Raw genomic sequence first — 20,230 nt, forward strand, 5'->3', positions numbered from 1 at the left:
AACCTCCAAGGGTCTCTATTCATCCAAAATTTGCTTATTACAGTTGATCTATTAGGAATAAGCCTTACTCCTAAGGCATCAAAGAGAAATTAAGAAGGTTGTGTAGAATTTTTAAATTATACACAACATCTCTTACAAGCTGAAAAGATGAATTTATGTTGCCTGACGCATCCATAGATGTTTACTCTCAACATTAAATAAATGACAGTTCTGGTTAATACTGAAACTTTTTAGGTCTTACTATTTGTAAATTCAGCATGCTGTTCTAAGACACAAAAGATGAGGGTAAGGGGTATTTAAAGTGTTTAAGGTATTACTCATTTTTGTGAAATTAATTGATGTTGGGGTGTGTATGTGCTTGATTTTTATAATTTTAACTAGACTTTGTATTTCACTTCACTTGTTCTATATAAAATGTGGTGATGTTTTGTATATAGAATCTTCTGCCTTTTGCCTGAACTTTCAGAGCCTGTTTTCCTAAAGAACCCTTGTTAATGAAACCTCAGGGTTTAGGACTAGAATTATTAGTGGCACAGATAACCATCTGTCACAGTTACATTCAACTGAACGCCCCCAATGATTATTTAAATAGTTTTCTCTCCTCTAAACCATACCTTTTGATTAAGATAAACTCTCCAGACGGTAAAAATGAAGAATGGGCCTTTTCTCTTAATATTTTTTTTCCTAGTGATTAACCAGTCTCCCTCTGGAAAACACTTATCTAATTTCCAATTCTGAATTTTGTAGTTGACTCTAGCTACCATTCTCTGTGACCATGTACAAACTGTCTCTTGTGTTCATGACATCATCTTTTGGGGGTGTTGTGCAAACTGTGCGTGCACCATGACATGGCCTTGGCATTCACACAGGGCTGTCATGATAGCCCAGGCCAGGACCCAGCTTAGGAAGTTCAGGTCAGTCCAGTTTCTATTGCAATGTGTGAAAGCTCCTGAAAGGTTCAGGTGGAGTCACAGTGTCCTCTGGAACAGGAGAGGTTGGTCAGTGTGTGTCCCACAAAACGATTCATACATCAGAAAATGAGTAGATAACTGTGGCTAAAATGAACTGTATTCCCCTTAAAAATCCCTGTCTCCACTGACCTCATCTCAGGTCAAGTTAAGGCACTTAAGAGAAGCTGTATAAATGTTTTACTGTCTTTTACACTGAAATACCATACATTGAGCTGTTTATGAAAATATTATTTAACAATGAACTCAGCCATTGAAATATTGCAACTTGAAATATTGAAACTTGAAATATTAGCAACAAATAGAGTTGTGTTTGCTTCCCTTTTCAGCATCAATTGTTTTCTCCTTACCCACAGTTTTGCTCAGGAATGATGTCACATTGCCCATAACTAAAAGCTTCACTGGTGGCAAATACAGCTCTAGAGAGTCTTGCTTTGTACAGTGTAGTATGGCTCCAAAGGCCAGGAACCCTTCTCAAATGCAATGTTTGATTTGATCTGCAAAAATATGCAAAGTAGCAGCAAACAAGTGTCTCTGGAGAAATATAGATGTATATATACCATATGTTGCGTGAAAAGTGCGTAATAATTGGTCATAGTCACTGCCATTTCACAGGATGTGCTGATTGTATCCCCTCTGAGGCCCCAGCATAAGGCAAGGTTTGAGAAATTTAAGTGCTCTGTAGTCCTGGATTGCCACTCAGAGGTGGGTTTGACCTTGTGCATGCTGCTAGTACAGTGGGAGATTGGCTTGTGCCATCCTTTCTACAGCAATCCCAAAGACAAATCATTTTATAATTGTATATTTTGTACAAATTATTACAAAAATCCCTGAGAAAGAATTCACATGCAAGCCAGCTATTCTGGATCATGATGGCAGGACCCAAGTCCAGAAGCTGATAAACCCCCCAGTGTATTAATGTGAGTCAAGAGGAGCGCTTTAGCCACACATTTTTCTTCAGTTTTGTTTGCTTTGACTCTGAACAAAAATCTATTAATTCCATATTTCCAAAACAAGCTTGATGTGGAGTTTATGTTTTCCAAGGAAAATCAAAGTATACCGTTCTTTCCCAAGAACCTGTTTTTTGGGGGGATTTACTCCACAGCAAGGGGTTTTTGTTTGCATATTCAGCTTCCTGGCTTCAAGTGCACTGCAGAAGAGCATTGATGTGCCAGGACACATACATGTGCTTACATACATGAAAAAACCCTTGTAAAATCAAGACCTAAGCAATTCTCATATGTAAAAAATAAATCTTTAGTATCCATAGCCTTATAATTAACTTTGCAGAGAGAATTGCAATGCTGTTAAGCCTCAGCTGATTACTGTGATGTACATGTTAAGCAGCAGGAACATCATGTGAACAGAACAGCATGTTGGATTGACTTTCTCTACTTAGGGAAAAAAAAAAGAATTTTAAATGTTGATAGGTTCACTTGATCAACATTTTTATTATTTTTTTAATAGGCAAATCCAAGTTTTAGATCTCTGTCAACAAGCAACTTGAAAAAAAAATTAGGTAGACTATTTTGTGGAATACTGTGGACTCTTTTGTTTGAAACACTGCAGTTATTGTGTAATTGCTTTTGAATCCACAGGATGCCCCTTTAATTAGATTAATTAATTAGGTTTCATGTGTGCAAGTGCAATTAGAATTTGATGTAGTGTATTTGTGACTACAAATAATTTCTGCCCTCTGCAGTATGCAAATAGCTGTTTCTAATGATTTTTTTAATTGCACACATTTTAGAAAATGAATCCAATTGGATTAATTAGGGTGTTTTTCTGTGCCGTCCACCTTATTAAGCACCATTGTATCCTAAACATATGCAATTTATTTTTTGATGTAGGTCTTAAGAGTACAATGTTTTCTCACCCCCAATCTTTTATTTTCTGAATCTTCAGGAAAATTCAAGTTTTGCATTTAATTTCATTCCTTCCTACCTTATCTATGAAACGCTCAGATATGTTGTTAGTAGTTTTTAGCCTGATCTTTAGTTTTTCCTCACTGTCTAGCAAAAAGTGTTTGTTTTCCCATTCTGATGAAAGAAGGGGAGGTGTTCAGTGTTCACATATGCAGCTTAGGGTTGTCTGCTGTGTGCAGTGTGGTTTTCTCTTGGCTGGATCAGTGTCTAGTCTTGGAGACACATAAAGATGAAATTTATTTTTAAACTTAATTCCTTTAGTAAGTATTTTAACTGGAAGAGTTTCAAATCATTAGTCAGTCAAGGCTTTTGCAGTATTAAAAATGTGTCTTGTTCTTACATTGATACTTGGAGGCTTTTTAGCATTACAAATGTAAAGATAAATGGGTTTTATTTTGCAGAGGATTATTAAACCTTATTTAGATTATTCTGATGATGGAAAAGACGATACAACATATTTTTTTCTATATCTAACTCATATTTTAAAAACATTTTCTTTTTTTAATAGTATTTTTTTAATAGTACTTTTTATCCTTTGCCAAGTTTTTAAAATTCTCTTCCTCATAAAAGATAAGAATATTTGTACAGAAAATTGCAACTTTTTAATCAGACATAAACCCCCAAGGCTCTAGTCCCTATCTTATCTTCACGTAGAAGTCTATCCATTGCAATTTGGAACTTCTAGATAAATATAAGCTTATACCCTGGTGCATACAGCTGGCTTTCTAAACAAGTCTTTCCAGCAGATGTAAGTATCCCATCAGATTAACTGTAGAATTAGGATTTAAAGGAAAAATGGGTAAAACACAACATCGTGAAAATATTCTACACAACTTTTATATTCACATATGTCTAAGAAAATGTAATAAAATGGCAATAAATTTGTTGCCTTATGACAAAATAAAACCCCAAACCATAAAAATACCCAAAAGGTAAAACCTAGAATTAAAAATCCATTTTCCCCTGCTGTATTTTATTATTTTCCAACAAGATGCTCAGGAAGTGACAAGCCCCTTGATGACCTACCCGTGTCTACTCCCATCATGGCCTTCAGGCCTTCCCATAAATTGTCCCCAAGTGACTGCAAACTGCCAGCTCATTAAAACTACAAGAAAATTTCTTGCATTCCAGTCAATCCCCCTGTTTCTCTCTACACACAGCCAAAGGAGTACTCAGTGGAAAATGTAACAAACAGCAGTTCTGCTTCAATATACTGCAGAAGGCTCAAAATTAAAAGCTTTTTCAGCAAAGGTGATCCCATCAGTCTTTGCAATTAGCTCAGTAGAAAATGAGAATGAATCATGAATGCATATTCAATTCTAGTGCTACTTTCATCAGATTTGGTAATTTTTTTAATAGCTCCCTAGTACTTTACTTATATTACATGCCTTTGTTGTCCTTCCCTTCCTTAATCTTCCTGTCTTAATCTTCTTGTGTATAAATTTGTCATTTGTTTCCATCTACTTTTCTGTGTTGCACTTTCTCTGCTCCCTCCCAGCTGTTTTGCTGATCTTGCACACATGAAAGCAAAATTGAAGTCCTCAAAAACAATGCCCTTCTGAACTGACTGAAACGTCTGCAACCTCTTCTTAGTTAAACACAGAAAAGGTTTTTCATCTCACATTTATTACAACTATATCTACCAAGCATTTCTAGATCTCTGTAAATAATTTGTCAATAGAAATGTAATATTCTGTGGTGTCTGGGTTTCATTCAGGTCTATAATTTTCTTTTTTATGATGGCAACTAATGGATGATGTAGAAAGTTTATTATCAGCAATGACTACAGCAATCCTACTTTCTCCTCCATATACTGTACCTGTTATATTGGCAATAATAGGTTACCTAAAGGGCAAATCATTCATACCACTGTTGCTACTGATACAGTGTTAGAATGACTGCTGAAATTAAAACATACCTCATTCACAATAAAACTGCAAATATAAAATTTTGCAACCAGTTCTAGGTCATTTTGGATTACTATGAGATATTTTGCTAAGATATGATTAAAGTGCACATAGAAAAGTAAACCTTGGTATGTAATCCGCTCAATTTTACTGTGTATCTGTGGTAATTTGGTTTGGGATTTTCAAGATTTTTAGGGTTGCACAAAAACCCTAGTGAAATTATTCAAAGCTAAGCAAAAAGCTTTGATTTGAAAACCTACTCCACATCTGCTGTGTTTGCAGATCTTTGGCATGAATGTGTATTGTTGATGGAAGATGTGCTGTGCTGAGTGGTTCCTAATAAATAGCCACCATGAGTTTAATGAAAATCTCATTTTGACAATTTCATTGCTTCTCACAAAAGCACTTAAGTTTTCTAAAGCATTGAAAGATCAATTACAAAGATTTCTGTAGTTATAATGATGATATTATTTTATCAATCATACTATTTATTTTTTTATGGACTACTATATGTTCATTAACATTTATGTGCTTTTTTTTTCCATTCATCTCTCTTCATCTCATGAAAAGCATATCTGGGTAAGTTAAAATGCCATGGTTGCTGAACATATTAATCTTCAGCACCATGTTTATTTTCTGTTTTATTCCTACTTTTTTTTTGTTTTTCCGTGAATCTTATGTAACAAATCCATTCAGAAAACTGAAACTGAATCCATGCAAAAAAATAAAAGCTTTCAAAGTACTCAGAATAAATGAAAACCGAAATCATTCACAAATTTAGGTCAGGACTTGTTCCTGAAGTGCTTCACAGAATGAGTTAACTACTTGGAGATAACTTCTGTATTTTTTTTTTTTAATAAACACATTTTGGGAGTTCTAAAGTCCAGAATCACAAAGACATTTGAGAGTTAAAGACAGTGGAAAATTATGAGTTTAACAAATGCTGTTAAGGCATGAATTCTGTTTATTGAATCACAAAAGACTCACAGAGTATAAAAACTTTTTTTTCTGTTTGAACACTCATGTTGTTTCAAAACAAACATATATGCAAAAAATATTTTATTTGTGCATATAATTTTACTGTTTTCTCTTTCACCAGTTCATTTTCTTGTTTGTTTTGGTTTTAGTAATTAACCTTATATCAAGTTTAAAATCTTCATCTCTTCTTTGATCTATTGTAGAAATTTTCTTCTTGAATAAGAATTTGCAGACTTAAGGAGGAAATTTCAGTAGGTGAAAGGAAACAAAACTTAGCTTTGAACAAGGGTTACCACAATATATTATAATATTTGATTATGAAATTGCTTTGTAAAAAGAGATTTGATAACATTTGACCATCCTGGGACCACTGAGGGTCTCTGATGTAGTACAATACACTCAAGATTGAAAGACTGTGTATTATGCAAGTCTGCTTATTTCACAGCTGTTTTATTTGGTTTTTAATACTAGCCCTCTGAAGATCTATTTGACAGGGTTTATCTTATCCATTCCTGAATGTCCTTCACTTAGCCAAATAAATAGCTTCAGAAAAAAAGAACGCTGCCCTTCAGTTTGCATACAGCTTAAATGTGCACCTAACATGGAATATCCACAGCACTGTTATTCTTTAGTCTGGGCTACTGTGGAAATTATACGTCTTTATTTTATAGATTTTAAAACATTCTGTTTATTACTTACATCTTGATTTCTGTATTTCAGTCATCTTTTTCTGAAAACTCCTTAAAGTTGAATACAAAACATTTTGTAAAATATTGGAGATTGAATTTTGTCCATTGTTTCCAGCCTGACCTGATATTTGATTCAGAAAGGAGAACAAAGGTTTCCAATAATTTAAAATCCAGATCACTTAAGTGTCAAAGTTCAAACAGGATCTGGCCTAGTTTTTAATTAGTGCAGTCTTTAAATCAGTTGGATCCTTCCAGATTGAATTAAATCTGCATTTTGTGGCAATAAGAACTGTTGAGTCTCTCCCCAACCTCCCACTCCACTTCCTACTTTAAATCCATTTATAGTCTTGCAGAAAGTACATATGTAGAAAATGTATCTTGAAAATGTTTCTATATAAAATGTTTCTATATATAGAAAATGTAAGTTGATATTTTTATTAGATATTATTAACTTATGCAAATTCAACTTTTTTTTTTTTATGCAATGTCCTGAGTTACAGATTCTGGCATGTCTTAAATAGTTGGCAAATGACAACAGAAAGGATAAAATCTAATTCCAGTTTAATTCATTAGAAATCCTGTCTCCTCTTTTTTTCAGACTTTGAATGTATGTTAGATTTCAAGGAGCAGTTGTGTTTAATCTTACCTTGAAATCATAGGATTACTCAGAAAAATGCAAGATATTTGGTCTGTCTTTTCTGTCTGGTTCTCTTCTAGAAACCTATCATATGCAGTACTTTGTTATAAATGAAACATTTTAATATTGGTGATAACAATAACCATAATAATGTCAGTTCATAGTCAGAGGACCTGCTAGGTAAAAACCTCAATCTGTTTTGTGTTTGAGAAAATGTCTGTGACTAAAGGCCATTTCACAATCTTCGTTACCCATTAGCCAAATTTTTAAATCAATTCTGCTTGTGTTTTAGAAGCATGATCTGGCTCTTGACTTCACTGTGACTCCTTGTCAATTTATCTCACATTTATGATTATGTTTTAATTAAGAGACATTATATATTTTATGCAGTATAATATCCCTGAGGTCTTTTCACATGAACCCTATTAGATATCAGAGTAAATCCTATTACTTGCAGAAATATTGAGTTCTGTGTTGAAGTATTGTTTGCATTTCATCAAGACAATGTCTGGGTGTCGTGTATTGCACAGAGTGTTTGCAGTATGTGTGTTAGAAATCCTGAGCTGTCTTTGCTTGTTTGCTTCATGGGGGGCAGCCTTGTCTTCGTGAAGAAAATTGAATGCCACTGAATGACACACTTTAAGTCAAGATAGCATTAACATCCTACACAAGTTCTATTTAAAGATTATTAATGTTTTTAATAAAGTTCATTGGGCTTTATGCAATGAATTGATGACAGCTGCTGATACAGAGTTAGAATTTCCTTAGTATGAGAGAATACATATGAAGTAGAATTGCAGGATAATTTCACTCACTTTTTCTGCCTTCCTATTGCTTCCATGTACTTCTCCTGTCCAAGGGGTTATTGAAGCATTCAGAAGTCCCCATGCTATGGGACAGTTGTGCTCTCAGGTTTTTAGGTTGATCTGGGCAGTGTGTTGTACCTGGCTCGTGGATGAGTGGTGCTGAGGCAAATGGCCCAGTGTTAACAGTGTCCTTAGCAAGTTATTTTGGGGAGGATTAAACACCAGAAGTCAGTGCTAGGACAGCAACTCTGCTTCTCCAACACACAGCTTCACAACACAACTTGACATTATGTGACTTTTCTTTACTGTCTTTAATAAAAATGTGAAAACAGCCCACTTCACGTGACTCTCCCTAAAACACACAAAGTATTTCTCAATGTTGGATTGATGTTAAACAGTTGATGTTCATGGAATTTCCAGACTTTACAAAACCAGGCTCACAGTAATGATAGCATATTCCAGTTACTCCCATAATATCTCCAGGAAGAAGATTTTGTTCTTTAGCAGTAATAATGTTGTATTTTAAAATATGGCTTTAATGTGGAATTCATTACAGTGGTAGTAAGTGGTTTAAACCCCTATCTGCAAAATAATGTCATTTCTAGTAATGCCTAATTAATATCAATTTTTCCTTGTTTTCATATGCTGCCAAAAAACCTAAGCAAGCATGGAAATAATTGCATTTCAATCCCCTTCCTCCTTGCCAATGCAACATGGACACATTGTAACATGGGGTACTCTTCTGACAAAGTCTGAGGAGGGGAAAATCCCCAGTTCCCCTGCGAGGAACCTCCTAAATTAGATTGTCTGTACAATGCTTTCCATGATCCCCCAAACCGTGTGTTTGTATTGAAGGGAAGAGGGAGTGGTAAGCTCTAGGGCATTTGTCCCTTCTTCCTCCTGTCATCAGCTGTATGTGTTCGCAAGGAAAATTGAACTGCAGTTACCAATATTTTGCTTTGGGGTTCTTCTGTTTTCAGGAAGCCAGTGACTGTCCCGTAATGACAGTTTTAGACAACATCCTGTCCATTCTAAAATACTGTTTTCTATTCCAAAACAGGCAGGTCACTGGATTAATTTTTCAGCTGATTTGCACAATTGGTAAAAACAGTGCATATTTTTTCCTACATGATACTTTTAATTTAATGAAAGAGTGGACTTTTTTTTTTTCTATAGTGCTAGTTCATATGACAAAAAAAAAAAAAAAAAAACCTGGCCACACCATTCATTAGGGTTTTCACTGACTGTAAACTTAAGAATGTATCTCTTAGTCAAAAAATAGAAATTCTGAGTTTAGGTTTGGCTCATAAAGGTTCAGGTTTGAAGGCTTGAAGATTCAGGTTTCACAGATCTCCTAGTTTGTATTAAGTAGTCAAAAACTAATATTCCAAAAGTAAATTATAATTTCCATTAACTTTACTATTGCAGTGCTGTTTATACAAATCATCTGAGGAAGAAATCATAAGTTTTTAAGCATTAAATTCTTTTTAAGGCAAGAAAACATTATAAAAGGCCTTTTACTATCCTTCTGCATCGATGAGGGAGGCACAATGCTTATGATGGCTATAATTCATGTGCATGTCTGAGTACAGGATTTTTATCTTTATGCTAAAAGTATTTTCAATTCAGAGCAATTTCCTTCTACATGCAAAGACCATTTGGGTTACGTTTATCAAACTAAAGGCTTTGGCTATAGCACATACATATATATATATATGTATATATACACACACACGTATATTTGTGGCATCTCATTTCTGGCCTGTCCCCATTTTCTTGAGCTGAAATCAGTAACCACAGCTCTATTGTCCTTTAGCTCTGTGAGCCAGACTGCCTCTGAAGTAACAGAAGTGCTTTCCCACTCTGGGAGAATGTATTGATTTGAGGACCACTGGAATGACTGTAAGCCTCCACACCAAGCCTCGGGCTGGTACAGATGTTGCAAAGTCACAGAAGACTCCCTAGAAATATGTGCTCTGTAATTCCAGTATAAAGGAACTGAGTTTTTCATGGAAGTGAGACCTTGAAGTGCCAATGCCTCTTCTTCAGGCATCTCAGTTCCTGAAGTCATGCAGAGGTTTAACACCAAATCCAAGAGGCCCAGACTTCCTTCCCACCTCCTTGTAGTCCAGGTGCTGCTGCTTTCTTGCTTGGAGCAGGAAACCAACACGAGCAAGGAAGGCCAGCGACCCTCAAAGACATGATCTCATTTTCTACTTAACATGTTAACCAGCCCAGCGCTTTCAGCTGGGATGATTGAAGAGAATAGCTCAGATAAAAGAACTCTGGGATCAGGTTCCTCCAGGGATGAACTCCCAACTGCAGAAGGAGCTGCTCCCCAGGATTGGGCTGGTTGTAGGGAAGGAGCACATTGTACAGGGTTTTGTTCAGCCCATGCTCTGCCATGGGACACCAAAAGTGGCCAGGTGAGGCAAGGGCATTCCTGAAAGCTTGTGTCTCCCTACGGATGGCCATGCCAGCTCTCAGACCTGGTAGCAGCAGGAGACCTGCAGTCCTGTTGTAGCATCTGTGGGAGGGACAGCACCACTGCACCATCTGCAGAACCAACCCTGAGGGAAGGCTGCAACCTAAATACCTCATCCACAGGGAGCTGGGATGTGGCCAAGTCTGGCCATGCCTTAATTCTGCTCTCCTAAGCAGGCAGGTGAATACCTTTCATAGGCATTCACTACTTATCTCCCTGGATGCCTTTCCTGCATCCCCATTGCCTGCTGAAGGTAACAGGGTATTCATGTACTCAGAGAGCAACTTCTTGTTTTACTGAGGGTTTTGCTTTCACAGAAATCAAGGATAGCTCCACAGTGGCTTGGGATATCCCTGTGACAAAGGAAAGGTCTGCTGCAAAGGCTGTGGAGGAGGAGAAGCTGTATCAATTTCAGTAATGCTGTCAAGTATTTGTAATGTTAAATATTACTAGAGCATAAGCTCAGGAAATAAAGCAGCCTGCTTTCCATAAATATTCAGAGCCAGGGATTTAAACCTGTATGCAAAATCTACTATTTGAGTTCTGTTTTCTGCTAAAGCCGTATTCACTCAGTGTGGCCCCTTGGCAATGCAAAAATCCCCAAAGGACTACTCTTTACAAATAAGATCACTCCATTGCTTTTATCTGCTGTGATTTTACAGTACATATATTTGAAAGGCTGCTGAGGCGGTGACAAATTGTCAAGGGATAACTGAATCACAAAGGCTGTAGTAATAAAGGAGGACAGAAAAAAATTGAAGCCATAATTCCAAGATTTTCTTGTTATTTGGGAATGTAAGCAAATTTGAATACTACATTAGCATAGTCCCTGTCTAATTTGTTTTTCACTACAGCTTGTTGCAGAGAGCATTCTTTTGTGGTTTGCTCAGTGGGAGGCAGCTGAAAGGATGTTGTTAAATACCAGAAAAAAAAGACATTTGAAGGACTGCTTTTTCTACACCATCACCACAGTGGAAATGTCTGGTGAAATGGCTGAATGTTTTTAATATAGAGCATTTTCCTGGTAGACTAGCTGACTAGTTTATAGGTAACTATACCAAATATTTAGTACAGCCATATTAAAAGTATCAATTAAGCTTTGAGAATGATGTTTTACATATACACCAGTTTTAGTCCAGAAAAACTGCAGATACAGGAGCTGGAATGGTATTTGATCAACTCAATAGACAGATATATATATATATATATAAAATTGAGAAATCACATCAATTCTATAATTATAAAAATACATCAGTAAACCATAAATAATTCTTTTATATATAATAAATGATTAAAAAGATCCAAACATGGAACTACCAAAGATACAATCAACTCTTAAATAGCCAGAGGTGGCACACTTAAGGTACAGAATAGCTGTACTGCATAGGCCCTAGCACTGTGCGTAGCTGGTACAGCTGGCTTAGTGTTTCAAACACAAACTCCTCTCACATCCAGCTGCATTACATCCATGCTTAGTTCATGTCTAGAAGTTGCCACTTCTGGGCCTTACTGAGTCATTACCAGATCAGAGATAAGTTAGTCCCAGGAGTCCCCTCAGTTTTCTCTTCAGCAATGTCTGTTTTGATACCCTTTTATTATAGGGTATACTGATTTTTTATTGCTTTTGCTAAAGAAGAGAGAGAAACCTTGCCTTTTCTATGTTAGATGTTTCAAAGGATGTCAGAAAAAATGAAGAATTGAGAATAGACTGAGAGTACATTCAACAGGAGAAAGAGCTGTATTGTTAACTGGTGTGTTCTGTGCTTTTTCTATGCCTGTCATTGTGCTTCACTGTTATTGCCCTTCACAAAAAGGCAGAGTTGCATCTTTTTGTCCCAGCACATAACTGCACATATTTACCATTTCTTGATCCATTTTTAGACATGAACTTCTAGAAGAGGCTCGGAGGAAAGGTTTGCCTTTCGCACAGTGGGATGGACCAACGGTGGTTGCCTGGCTGGAGGTAGGTTCTGGCCATAGCTTGAAAATGTGACTCACTTTTGTGAATTGCTTCTGTGTCCTTACAAATCTTAAAAGAGACTGTTACAGCCTCTTCCTCTCCTGCTGTGCGCTGTGCCATCAGCACTACATGGGCTTTGACACTGGATGGTGTAAATTAGAGACTAGAGCTGAAAAAAGTAAGTCAGAACTGCACAGTGGGATGAGGACCAGAAATGCGCTTGAATCCCAAAGTTTTTAAATCTTTGAATTACTCAACCTCTAAATGTCTAGGAACTCCACAGACATTTTTTGTAGAATGATGTGCTAATTTTAAATAAATGTGAAGAATTTGTAGCTTCCTACATTTTAAAAACATAATGGGAAATCCCCTCACCATTTTCACCTGCAGTGTGGGAGACCCAGGTTGAAATCTCCCTGATTTGACAGGCAGTGCCTTCATATATGAACTCCAATGTGCAGAGAGCTGTCCTTTAGGTACTTTGGAGGACATAAACGAATGAGTTTTGGAAATCAGGAAGAAAAAAACATTCAGCAGAGCTGTCATCAATTTTGACAAAGTAATCTATGAATGTTTTAGGTGAAGGAACTACTCAAAAAAACCCGTACAAGATGCTGAGGGGAGAAGGCCGCAGAAAGAATGATCTTATACGAATCCACAGTCACTTTTATTTAGCAAGGCTGAAACACTTCAGTGCAGATACAAACTCTTTGTTGGCTCAAAGAACAAGTCTATTCCTTACTCTACCAAGCATCTCTACTTATTCACAACTTTTCTCCTTCCTGCTCTAGCTATCAACCATTGATCATCAGTTAGACTTTGTGAAGTTTTCCCCTGCAATAGAAGGAGATCGCTCTCCAAACCTTTGACAGAAATATGCTAGTGAATAAATGAAAGATGAGAAAAGAAAGCAGCTAGTGTGCTCAAAATTTTAGCTTCACATTGGAATTGCTGAGGGTACCTAATGAAAAATACAAAATGAAAACTGCCAAAAGTCAATGCAAGCATTTGTATATGGTCTTTGAAAATAGGATTATATCCTCATTCCCAAAAAATCTCTGCTAATATGGAACAATCCTTTATTTGGCCACTACTTTGCTTTGTCATACAACTTTAGGAGTTCTGTAACCAGATTTGTATCAGTCAGAAATACTTAGCATTACAGTAAAGGCTGATTTGCTGGAGACATGAACATACAAAATTCTGTAATTTCTGCATACCAATACCCTCATATTTCAAGGAGATCTGCAGTTTCAAGCAGTTTTTGACAAGTTAAGCCTTACTTTTTTTTCCCCTTGATTCTTCCCTGAAAAATAGGATATGCTTCCCACTGTCTAAGAGAGGGGCTATAAAGAGAAATCAGGATCTGTGAAGTTCTTGGGGAATATGATGACAGTAGCACAGGAGAGCTCAACAGGAAGTTTAGGTCACAGTAGTCAGTGCAGATTGAAAACTGATTACAAAAATATATAAGGATAGGACTAGTGTGTTTATTCTATAAGCATCAGTACATTTCATGCTCTCCTAAAGAAAAATATGTGTCACTTCAAATACAGAATAAAGCTAATATTAAATGAGAAAAATACTCACAATTTAGAAGTATATTATGAAATTTTCAAACTTCACAGGGCTTTTCAGCCTTAGCATTTATTCTTGTAGTTTGTAAGTAGCACAGACATAGTTGAGAAATAATTTAAGAATTTTGTGTTTTCTTAATTCTGGAAAAGTATATTGCTCTCAATATCTGAGTTCTCTGTCTGGAATTATTTCTGTCTTCTCTTTTTAGAGACTGTTCATGTAACATCGTTTTCTGCTAGACAGCTATTTTGTTAAAGAATTTACTTACTTTGTTAAAGAAATAATTTACCTAATGAGCAGCAAACAGTTTATTTCTGCAGGGTGAATAATTCCCGGTGTTTGTGGTTTTCCACTTTCCAGGTTTATGTGTGAAAAAAATTAATGTTAAAGTAAATGAGGTGATGAAATACATTTTAAAGCTATGCATGTTTTTTTCATGGCCGTTCAAGTGCAGCTGGGTGTTATCTACATTATTTTTGGGTTTGGTTTTTTGTTTTTTTTTCTTTCATGAAACTTTGTATTTTGTAACAGTTTGTTGGAATCAGATCATGTTTTCAGGTTCAGACTAGCACTGGATGGATGGTAGTGTCTAATCCCAGCTGTGGGAAGGACTTACTCAAACAATGCAGTCATGTCTCAACCTCTGTGGTACTTCAGGACTCAAAGCCTGACTGAGCCTTCTGCAACTTGACAGTCAAGTCTGTTTTCCCTGTGACATAAAAGTGATCTAACAGCTGTCTTTTATGGAAATATTTCCCAGATAAAGTATAAACCTCTTAAGAACCACACACTTCTTCCCCCTACTGTGTCAAATGAAATGAAAATCCTTTCAATTCATCACTGCTTTACAGATTTTTTGGTGAATTTCTTCATTTCCTGGACCTTGTGTCCTCTTTTAGTAAGCCTTTATTAAGAGTAAAAACAAAAGACAGCCAATGGAATCAGCTAATTCTGATGGCCTATTTGATATGCACATAGCTAAGTGAATTTGTTTTCCATTATGTTATCCGTAAAATCTCAGTGATTATGGCATTCCCTGCTTATGTTCTTCTCACAGGCTTTGCTAAGCATTATGTACTTCACACCATGATTAAAAACCTCACATGTGTGATATGAAATTACCTCCTTTGGGAAAAAGAGCTGTAGACACTGACATTCATATTAATGAGGCAGCATAAAATGAGAAAGCTGAGAAAAACAAGAGTAATTCACACTCAGTAGGTCCAAATTTACTGTAAAGTCTGTCCCTGATTATTTGAACTGGGCTTGGTTAATTTCTACTCAGAAGATAAAAGCTGAGAAATGTAAGATTGTGTGTCTTGGGTACACCATGTTAAAAAAGAAAAAGCCAAATTTTAGTACAAAAGTGAAAAAGTTCCTTAATTCCTCTTAGATGATTTTCTGTGCATAATCTTATCAGATAGGAAGTAACATTGATTTGTGCCAGTACTTGGTCATTAAAACCTGGGAAAGGAGTAGCCCAGGGGATGGAGGCAGCTCTAAAAATAATTCAAAGCATGCCTTGCTTTAAAGTTCTGATTACAGTAAACGCAAAAAGAATTCACATGAAATCATGGCAGTTTCAAAGGTTCTGAAACAATTTTGTTCTGTTAGAGACTATGATATTCATACTTATTTGTGTGTGTTACCATGCTTATTCAGACTGATAGGTGTCCTGACAAATGATTTGTTTGTTATTGGTCATTAATTAATTGGTTGTTAGTGGTCATGACACCAAGTCTTACAGTTTAAGAAGCTTTTGGACAATGCTCTTGGCACATGATGTGATCCTTGAGGCTGTTCTGTGCAGAGCCAAGAGTTGGACTTGATTGTGCCAGTGGGTCTCTTCCAGCTGAGGATATTCTATGATTGGAATTTCATTTGGGAGATGGAGCAGTGCTTTGGATGAAATGCCCTTTTCTCTTGGCAGCTCTGGCTGGGGATGCCAGCCTGGTACGTCGCTGCCTGCCGTGCCAATGTGAAGAGCGGAGCTATCATGTCTGCTTTGTCTGACACTGAGATTCAGAGAGAAATTGGAATCAGCAATCCTCTCCATCGCCTAAAACTCCGATTAGCAATCCAGGAGATGGTGTCATTGACAAGTCCATCAGCACCTCCAACATCCAGAACAGTGAGTCGTGTTCAGCTAACTTTTTCTTCCCACTTCACCCTACAGGTGTCTGCAGAAAAACTTGTGTCGTACCAGAGTGGCTCTGTGATAACACACACTTTACAGTCAGTGAAAACTGGCTAATAAAGACTCAGAACTACCTGTTCATCATTTCCTTGATTGTTGATTGCTGATGTTTTTCTTTTATCAGATATTCTTTTTTTTTAAGTCATTGTTTTGATTATCCTTGATGTTATCCAAATTGGTATCAAGCATCTTATTTGTAATTTTGCCCTTATTTTTGCCTTCCTCTTTCTTCAAATCATCTTTGCCAGCCTAATCAGATTGCGTTTCTCTTTTTTGTTTGTTTGTTCTCTTTCTTTATTTCTTTTTTTAGGGTGGAGGGGAGGCAGGTGTTGGGAGAGGTCATGCAGGAACACAGCTCTTTTGAGTCTTTATCCCATTCCCTCTTTTTGCACCCTTTCAAATGTTATCTAATACAAATGAGCTGGCTTTAGGTTCTTCATGCTTTTAAGAGAAGCAGTGATTGGAAGTGTGAGGGGAGCATCTGGAAAGTGGAAGTGGAGCCTGTGCATTCAGTGAGGAACAGAAAGTGGTGGCAGAAAGGAGGGAAGCAAGTAAAGATACTCAGAGATACAAGTCTGAAAGGAAAGGGGCATATATCAAAAAGAGCAAGGAAGTAGATCAGGGGAGAGTAAGAATGAATGTGCTATATATAAAAAGCAGGAAAAAATAGGCTAAACTGATGAGGAAAAAAGAAACAAGATAACAAAAGGGAAGTTTTTAATGCTGAGATATGCTGATGGTAATGGAGATGCAAGAAGCAATGGAGACTAACAAAAACGAGGATCAGATGGTAAACATGGCACAGAAGTGAAGGACAAAGGCTGCTACTCATGTGGTGTAACTCAGATTTCTACTAGAAAGGCAATAATAATGATTATGCTAATAGTATTTCTATTTTGTAATATGTTGTCTTCATTGGATTTATGGAGAATTTTTTTTGGAAATTAGAATTCAGATACCTTTGTGACCTACATAAGTAACTGGGAAACAGCCCTAATGTTGCCGTTGATTGCCCTTTTATCTTCATGTTGCTCATGTTCTTTAAATATTGTATTGTGCTGTCTGATACTTTCTTCCCTGAAAACAGTTTTGTGTGTTGTCATGGTAATATGAATTGCAGTGGATTTCACCAAAGTAAAACAGTAAAGACTTAATATGATGTTTTAATTACTACACAAAATTAATTTTGATTTTAAGAGCACAAGACGATATTTTAAACTATAATAGCATTTACACTTATCAAGTGAGGGAATATTATGTTCAAGCTAGAAACATTGGGAATAGTTTTGCCTTGTTTTTTTAATTCTTCCTGCGTAACTGTGTGCACACAAAGCTGCCCTGCTCTGGAACGTTCATTTCTGAGTCTCCAGTCTTTCTGCTTCCCCTTTTTCTCAGGAAAGGAGTTAATTTATCTCAGGTCTCCAGAAAACACAGCACACATCCATGCTCCCTCCCTGACTCTCCTCAGTGTCCTAGTAATCATTTGATGAAAAACAATAGGATGAGGACGAATAGTTTTAGAAGTGAATTTTCTTGACATTTTGATTTACAGAAACATGGGAGAAGTATTCATTATTTAGATTACAATATGAGCTTGTGACTTGTGCAGAATATTTAGGCTGGAAAATCTTTGGGAGCTGAAGCTTACCTGTGCACAGATCTGTGAGCTAAAGGTTGCATTTGCTAGTTGTTTATGAAATGCAGCTTTAACTATTATTCTTTCCTTTGTGGCAGTGCTCTGCCAGATTTCATCCATCAGTTCTAGTTGTAATACTCCACCACATCTGTTCAGAAGCCGCTAATGAAAGATACAAACCAAGTTGTCTAAAGTTGTCTCTAGTTGCAGCTCGGTAGAGGCAAGAACGTGCTTGTGCTGATGGTGATGCGCTGTTAACTTACAGTGGTGCTGCCTTTCTTCTTTACCACTGCTTACCTAATGTGGATCCCACCTGCCCTCCTGCGGGCCTTGTCTGTAGCCCTCAGGCAATGTCTGGGTGACCCACGAAGAAATGGAAAATCTTGCTGCTCCAGCTAAAACGGTTAGTCATTCCACTTCCACTTCTAATGGTTTCAGTGCTCCAAAGAGAATAGGCCTGTTCCTGCTTTAACACACGTGCCATATCTTCTGTGGGATGCGTCCCAAAGCATGCCATTAGAAAGTTGCAGGGAGTAATGAAATTGAATTTAAAGAATAGTTGCATAATTTTTCAGCAAATGGTATTGCCATCTCAAAAATTGCATGACCCTGATACCAGTATTGGACTTTTAAGAGTATACAATAGTTTCAGAGCCACTGTCAAACCTCATTTAATGAAATGAAATTGTCATGGTTACAGGCACAACATTTCTCCTGTAATCTACTCCCTCTTCTTCTAAATGGTGTTTTGTATTTGCTGACATAGAAATAAGAAAAGGCTTGAGAATGGCGAATTGAACAACTTCATGTTTTCATTAATGCTGAGTCTTTCTTGTCCATAGTTGGGTATTAATGATCTTTGATTTCAGACACACATGGAGAGTGTCATTTATTTATTTATTTTTGTCAAACTTCTCCCTTAACACTAAAGTAAGACTCTATTTTTTCAGTTTGGAATATATGTAATTTTTGGTTTTGATTGTTAATATTATATCATAACTCTATAAAATGGGCTTATGAAAGATGATGCAATGTTCCAGTGATATCTCTAAAAAATTATCTTCAGTTTGGCAAACTTTATAGTCATCCCAATCCATAAATGGTGGGAGAGGTTCTGGAGCTAAATTTTGATGCAGTAAGGAATTATTTCTTCAAAGTTTATGCTTGTTATAGTATTTAAAGTTTTTCATAAGCAGTAAGGAAGCCAATTCTCATAATTTTTTTTTTTTTTAGACTGAGCTCATTTCTAGTTTTATTATTGCTAGTAAAGATAAAGGCAAATGCAACAGCACTGAACTGACAAGAAGTAGAGTTGATCCTGTTTAACTGGCCAGCCAGAAAAATACAGTTTTTCCATAAAAAATGTTATGTAAAAAGCTCCTTTACAGTACCTTCTCAAGAAGACATCTTTTTATTGTTAATGTTTTGAAATCAAACTAGAAACAAAAAACTACATCCCTAATGCCCAAATTTTTAGGCAAGTGATTGTGTTTTAATTGTGAAACTGTGAAGAGTGTTTAAATAATGCTGTAAAATTTCACCAAGATATAATGATTTTCTGTCTTGAAAACTTAGCTACATTTTATGGTCTTGGTCTTACAATTTTCCAGGTAATTTAGCCTAGGACATTGCCATTGGGCAGTTATTTTATTTGTGCGCTTTATGTGAATATTTTCATTTTCATTAACATGCATATGAAAATCACATCTTTTTATAACTAATTTTTATTGTCTTTTTACCTGCTTTACTAATTGCTTCCTGCTGATAATACAGAAGGAGTCTGAAGAAGGCAGTTGGGCTCAGGTATGATTTTTCATGTGACTTTTTAAAATTGAATGTTGATAATAATGTAATTGGGCGCATCAGTATGCATAGTGGAATATAATATTGTGACAGTATTTCAATGACTGAACTATGATTTACATATTTTAGAGTTCACATTTTAGAGAATATATTCTCTGGACAGTTTTTTTAGGTGAAGCGAAAATAGGTACATATGTCATGAATATTTTTCACAAAAGAAATTACTACATTCCAGGGACATATTCTATCTCCTATCTAAAGCTGTGTTAAGAGTTTTAGAGAGTAGGCATTTTCCTCATTTTTCAGAATAGGACAGTAAAATATGCCATGAATTTGAGAGCTAACTTTTCTACAATCACACCAAAATTTTTTAGAACAATTGTATAAATCACACCCAAGTTATCAGCCTACAAATACTGTCATATATTTTATTTAAAAATGCCAATGAGCTACATTTTTAAACTTTTTCTCTCTAATATATGCACACTTACCCGATCTTGCTGTCTTTACTGATGACATGCCTTTTCTCTTCAAAATCTTATAAGAATGAGATATAAGGGGAGTATATTTTCCCTCATAGATATATATCCATCCAGCATTAATTGTGTTGGATGTCATTTATTTATGTCATCTATTTATTTTAATGTCATTTATTTATGAC

The 20,230-nt window shown here is 36.2% G+C and overlaps 1 protein-coding gene across 12 annotated transcripts in view; it reads left to right on the forward strand.

Moving 5' to 3' along the window:
- The window catches only part of PPFIA2 (PTPRF interacting protein alpha 2), a 287,577-nt gene that overhangs the window by 255,368 nt on the left and 11,979 nt on the right, over positions 1 to 20,230 (forward strand). For 10 of the 12 annotated variants that reach the window (XM_074539659.1, XM_074539658.1, XM_074539661.1 and 7 more), the window contains 4 exons: positions 12,277 to 12,358; positions 15,864 to 16,064; positions 18,107 to 18,169; positions 19,540 to 19,569. In XM_074539659.1, coding sequence (XP_074395760.1) covers positions 12,277 to 12,358; positions 15,864 to 16,064; positions 18,107 to 18,169; positions 19,540 to 19,569 — 376 coding nt within the window. The remainder of the gene's footprint in view (positions 1 to 12,276; positions 12,359 to 15,863; positions 16,065 to 18,106; positions 18,170 to 19,539; positions 19,570 to 20,230) is intronic. The other 2 variants (XM_014271727.3, XM_014271761.3) reach the window with 1 other exon arrangement.

The sequence above is a fragment of the Zonotrichia albicollis genome, chromosome 4 (assembly GCF_047830755.1).
Source record: "Zonotrichia albicollis isolate bZonAlb1 chromosome 4, bZonAlb1.hap1, whole genome shotgun sequence".
Taxonomy (NCBI): Eukaryota; Metazoa; Chordata; class Aves; order Passeriformes; family Passerellidae; genus Zonotrichia; species Zonotrichia albicollis.